General features: G+C 46.9%; 1 protein-coding gene across 11 annotated transcripts; it reads left to right on the top strand.

The window, feature by feature from the left end:
- The first annotated feature begins 1,357 nt into the window (after positions 1-1,357).
- On the top strand, positions 1,358-5,039 carry LOC126982341 (uncharacterized). Of its 11 annotated transcripts, none has more exons than XM_050834359.1 (6): positions 1,408-2,535; positions 2,834-2,932; positions 3,127-3,324; positions 3,424-3,522; positions 3,622-3,720; positions 3,917-5,039. In XM_050834359.1, exons 1-6 carry the CDS (start codon positions 2,393-2,395, stop codon positions 4,281-4,283), a joined length of 1,005 nt encoding a protein of 334 aa, XP_050690316.1. In that variant the 5' UTR covers positions 1,408-2,392; the 3' UTR covers positions 4,284-5,039. The 11 variants fall into 11 exon arrangements, 7 of the variants coding, with proteins under 7 accessions (XP_050690316.1, XP_050690314.1, XP_050690318.1 ...); XM_050834357.1 differs by adding an exon at positions 3,818-3,916 and having other exon boundaries at positions 3,424-3,720; positions 4,016-5,039; XR_007735112.1 differs by lacking the exons at positions 3,424-3,522; positions 3,622-3,720 and adding an exon at positions 3,523-3,621 and having other exon boundaries at positions 1,358-2,535; positions 3,127-3,225; positions 3,917-3,998.
- The last annotated feature ends 211 nt before the right edge of the window (positions 5,040-5,250 follow it).

Raw genomic sequence — 5,250 nt, 5'->3', positions numbered from 1 at the left:
GTCATCGATGACGTTTCAGTGAGCTATCCTTGTAGTCTATAATTCTTGGGTAAAGGTAAAGTTGGGGGCATATGCTGTAGCAGCACGTGGCCTCGGTGCTCATCTCCATAACTTTGGCCCTTGAGCCTGTGGTGGGAGGGAGCCCATTACCCCGGGACACAGGGCCAGTGTGATGTCCGGGTTACCACAGTTTACCTTCCCCAGGTACCCATTTATCGACCAGCCCGAGAGGGATGATGAACAGCTGGGTGAGCTGCACGCCAACTGCCCGGGCCAGGATTCGATCCCGGGCCAGCGGAGTAGAACCCAGGCACGCTGACCACTAGACCACGGAGGCATCTTCAGTCTTCAAGGAGTCTGGAGAAGACTCTTAAATCCTTGATCACGAACAAAGGAGTCTGCTGGAGAAGACTCTAAAATCCTCGATCACGCCCAAGGAGTCTGCTGGAGAAGACTCTAAAATCCTCAATCACGTCCAAGGAGTCTGCTGGAGAAGACTCTAAAATCTTCGATCACGCCCAAGGAGTCTGCTGGAGAAGACTCTAAAATCCTCGATCACGCCCAAGGAGTCTGCTGGAGAAGACTCTAAAATCCTCTATCACGTCCAAGGAGTCTGCTGGAGAAGACTCTAAAATCCTTGATCACGTCCAAGGAGTCTGCTGGAGAAGACTCTAAAATCCTTGATCACGTCCAAGGAGTCTGCTGGAGAAGACTCTAAAATCCTTGATCACGTCCAAGGAGTCTGCTGGAGAAGACTCTAAAATCCTCGATCACGTCCAAGGAGTCTGCTGGAGAAGACTCTAAAATCTTCGATCACGCCCAAGGAGTCTGCTGGAGAAGACTCTAAAATCCTCGATCACGCCCAAGGAGTCTGCTGGAGAAGACTCTAAAATCTTCGATCACGCCCAAGGAGTCTGCTGGAGAAGACTCTAAATTCTTCGATCACGCGCAAGGTCTGGAGAAGACTCTAAAATCTTCGATCACGCCCAAGGAGTCTGCTGGAGAAGACTCTAAAATCTTCGATCACGCCCAAGGAGTCTGCTGGAGAAGACTCTAAAATCTTCGATCACGCCCAAGGAGTCTGCTGGAGAAGACTCTAAAATCTTCGATCACGCCCAAGGAGTCTGCTGGAGAAGACTCTAAAATCTTCGATCACGCCCAAGGAGTCTGCTGGAGAAGACTATAAAATCCTCGATCACGCCCAAGGAGTCTGCTGGAGAAGACTCTAAAATCCTCGATCACGCCCAAGGAGTCTGCTGGAGAAGACTCTAAAATCCTCGCTCACGCCCAAGGAGTCTGCTGGAGAAGACTCTAAAATCCTCGCTCACGCCCAAGGAGTCTGCTGGAGAAGACTATAAAATCCTCGATCACGCCCAAGGAGTCTGCTGGAGAAGACTCTAAAATCCTCGCTCACGCCCAAGGAGTCTGGAGAAGACTCTAAAATCCTCGGTCACGCCCAAGGAGTCTGGAGAAGACTCTATATAGAATCCTTGATCATGCCCAAGGAGCCTAGTCTCCTTGCTCATGCCTGCATGAAGACACCGTGGATCAATTACTCTTGGCTGGACATTGAATATTAGTTTGGTAATTGTAACATTGCTGAGTTTGCTTAAGCCATAAAGGATTTATATCAAAGTCATCTTTACTGTAAAGCTCAAGGCAGTCTTTTATTTTTGGTCACTATAATTTAACAATATGATACATACCTATACAATTGTAATGAAATCATAGACAAGGTCAGCTCTTTGGAGCTAAAATTGTTTATTATTTAGAAAATCAAGTTAAAAAAACACATTTTAGTCATTTTCATATCAATAATTAAAAATCTCAAATGTAATTCATTTAACAAAAAATCAAACCAGACTTTTAATTTCTCTTCAAATTTAGAGGATTTTTTTTGTCTTTTAGCTTTAGAAAGTAATGTTAATACAAAAATAAATATCCATTAGAAAAGTAGCTAAAAAATCTCCTTTTCCTAGTTTTGTATAACCCATTACAGTCCCCAAATATTTACAGAGGTACATAATGGGAGAAAGTGTCAGAGTCCAACGATTTTGAGGTATTGGCCTTCGTCTTCTTCTTCCTTTTCTCTTACTTCACATCCACACAAAAATTCATGTGCACATCCTGATAATAATGAGTTCCATGGCCTCCACGGGTTGACGCTCTAACCTGATAGACCACCACAGAGCCTGCGACAATTGTGGCCTAAAGGTGCACCACGCCGCCCAAGACTCGCAGCTCTAGCTTTCACATCAAAAGCAAACTCTGTAAAGTAAGGAAAAGTTGGGAACATACACTATAGCTGCATGTGGCGGTGGTGCTCATCTCCGCTCTGTTGGGCCTCTGAGCCTGCGGTGAGAGAACCCTTAACCCGTCCGCTGTGATTGGCATGGATTTGTCCTTCACTGGTAGCCTGGTAACATACACTCCCAGGTCTTTCTCTGCCTCTGTGGTGGATAGTGGAGTGTTTCCCATGTGGTATTGGTACGCTGGATATCCCTTCACTGGTAGCCTGGTAACATACACTCCCAGGTCTTTCTCTGCCTCTGTGGTGGATAGTGGAGTGTTTCCAATTGTGGTATTGGTATGCTGGATATCCCTTCACTGGTAGCCTGGTAACATACACTCCCAGGTCTTTCTCTGCCTCTGTGGTGGATAGTAGAGTGTTTCCAATGTGGTATTGGTATGCTGGATATCCCTTCACTGGTAGCCTGGTAACATACACTCCCAGGTCTTTCTCTGCCTCTGTGGTGGATAGTAGAGTGTTTCCCATGTGGTACTGGTATGCTGCATATCCCTTCACTGGTAGCCTGGTAACATACACTCCCAGGTCTTTCTCTGCCTCTGTGGTGGATAGTGGAGTGTTTCCCATGTGGTATTGGTATGCTGGATATCCCTTCACTGGTAGCCTGGTAACATACACTCCCAGGTCCTTCTCTGCCTCTGTGGTGGATAGTAGTGTTTCCCATGTGGTATTGGTATGCTGGATATCCCTTCACTGGTAGCCTGGTAACATACACTCCCAGGTCTTTCTCTGCCTCTGTGGTGGATAGTGGAGTGTTTCCCATGTGGTATTAGTATGCTGGATATCCCTTCACTGGTAGCCTGGTAACACACTCCCAGGTCTTTCTCTGCCTCTGTGGTGGATAGTAGAGTGTTTCCCATGTGGTATTGGTATGCTGGATATCCCTTCACTGGTAGCCTGGTAACATACACTCCCAGGTCTTTCTCTGCCTCTGTGGTGGATAGTGGAGTGTTTCCCATGTGGTATTGGTGTGCTGGATATCCCTTCACTGGTACCCTGGTAACATACACTCCCAGGTCTTTCTCTGCCTCTGTCGTGGATAGAGGAGTGTTTCCCATGTGGTAGTGGTATGCTGGATATCCCTTCACTGGTAGCTTAGTAACACACACTCCCAGGTCTTTCTCTGCCTCTGTGGTGGATAGTGGAGTGTTTCCCATGTGGTATTGGATTGCTGGATATCCCTTCACTGGTAGCTTGGTAACATACACTCCCAGGTCTTTCTCTGCCTCTGTGATGGATAGTGGAGTGTTTCCCATGTGGTATTGGAATGCTGGATATCCCTTCACTGGTAGCCTGGTGCCATACACTCCCAGGTCTTTCTCTGCCTCTGTGGTGGATAGTGGAGTGTTTCCCATGTGGTATTGGAATGCTGGATATCCCTTCACTGGTAGCTTGGTAACATACACTCCCAGGTCTTTCTCTGCCTCTGTGATGGATAGTGGAGTGTTTCCCATGTGGTATTGGAATGCTGGATATCCCTTCACTGGTAGCTAAGTAACACACTCCCAGCTCTTTCTCTGCCTCTGTGGTGGATAGTGGAGTGTTTCCCATGTGGTATTGGAATGCTGGATATCCCTTCACTGGTAGCCTGGTACCATACACTCCCAGGTCTTTCTCTGCCTCTGAGGTGGATAGTGGAGTGTTTCCCATGTGGTATTGGTGTGCTGAATATCCCTTCACTGGTAGCCTGGTAACATACACTCCCAGGTCTTTCTCTGCCTCTGTGGTGGATAGAGGAGTGTTTCCCATGTGGTATTGGAATGCTGGATATCCCCTCCCAAGGTGCAGGACTTTACAATTTTCTTCATTGAATTGTAGCAGCCACATTTTGATCCATTCTTGTAGCTTGGTGATGTCTTCTTGTAGGCAATTCGCAGTCGAGGGGTTAACCTCACACAGGGCCAGTGAGACATCCATGTTACCACAGTTTACCTTCCCCAGGTTTCCCCAGGTACCCATTCATCGATCAGCCTGAAAGGAAGGGTGAACAGCTGAGTGGGCTGCACGCTGACTCCCCAGGGCAAAATTTGAACCCAGAGCTGCAGATTCATAGTCAAGAATGCTAACCACTGCCCTGAGATGTCCCCGCTGGTAAAGGCTACAGTGTGTTCTTGTACATCACCACACAAGGACAAATGACAAGTTTTTATCTGAAGAGGACTGGCTGGGTCTGCAGGTTACAAATATTAATACTGGCTATCTTATCAGGCTTTTTAGTTTTTTTAGTTTATTGCCTTTGAGCTGTTCCCTTTCTTCCTTTTCTTCTTTTTTGTTTTATGTTCATTTTTCCCTTATGACAATGCTCATCTCCCTTATCAGCTGTTTCCTTTCTTTTTCTTTCTCTTCTTTGTTCAATGTCCCTATTTTCCCTTACAAGCAGTTTCCAATACTGTAAAAAAAAAAAAATGTCACTGATTGCCTCACTCCCAAACCTTCCCCTCGCACTTTCCACTTTGGCACACTTTCTTTGCCAGGAGCGAGTGTGGTGGCCAGTAGTGTGAGCAAGGGTGGCACAGATGTTGCTACACTCTTCGCCACACTTGGTTTTCTCTGCCGCAAGCGAGTGTGTTGGCTAGTAGTGTGAGCAAGGGTGGCACAGAATGACCCAACCCTTCCCTTGCACTTTCCACTTTAGCAAACTTGTTTTTCTTTGCCAGGAGCGAGTGTGTTGGCCAGTAGTGTGAGCAGGAGGGGTACATATCTTGGGATGCATAGCTGGACAAACCAAAACCTTCCATCAAACTTGCCACTTCTGCACATTTGTTTTTCTTTGCCGCAAGCGAGTGTGTTGGCCAGTAGTGTGAGCAGGAGGGGTACATATCTTGGGATGCATAGCTGGACAAACCAAAACCTTCCATCAAACTTGCCACTTTTGCAAACTTGTTTTTCTTTGCCAGGAGCGAGTGTGTTGGCCAGTAGTGTGACCAGGAGTGGCACGGATC

This window comes from Eriocheir sinensis, chromosome 50 (genome assembly GCF_024679095.1).
Source record: "Eriocheir sinensis breed Jianghai 21 chromosome 50, ASM2467909v1, whole genome shotgun sequence".
NCBI lineage: Eukaryota > Metazoa > Arthropoda > Malacostraca > Decapoda > Varunidae > Eriocheir > Eriocheir sinensis.
Note: the sequence above shows the minus strand (reverse complement) of the source record. Positions and strands in the feature narration are given on the sequence as shown.

Excerpts from the sequence above, each read along its gene's own strand:
- LOC126982341 (XM_050834354.1), top strand. The coding sequence starts at position 2,393 with ATGGATTTGTCCTTCACTGGTAGCCTGGTAACATACACTCCCAGGTCT. Across the intron at positions 2,933-3,126 it reads CTGGTAACATACACTCCCAG|GTCTTTCTCTGCCTCTGTGG; the intron begins GTCCTTCTCTGC and ends ACACACTCCCAG. Across the intron at positions 3,325-3,423 it reads CTGGTAACATACACTCCCAG|GTCTTTCTCTGCCTCTGTGG; the intron begins GTCTTTCTCTGC and ends ACACACTCCCAG.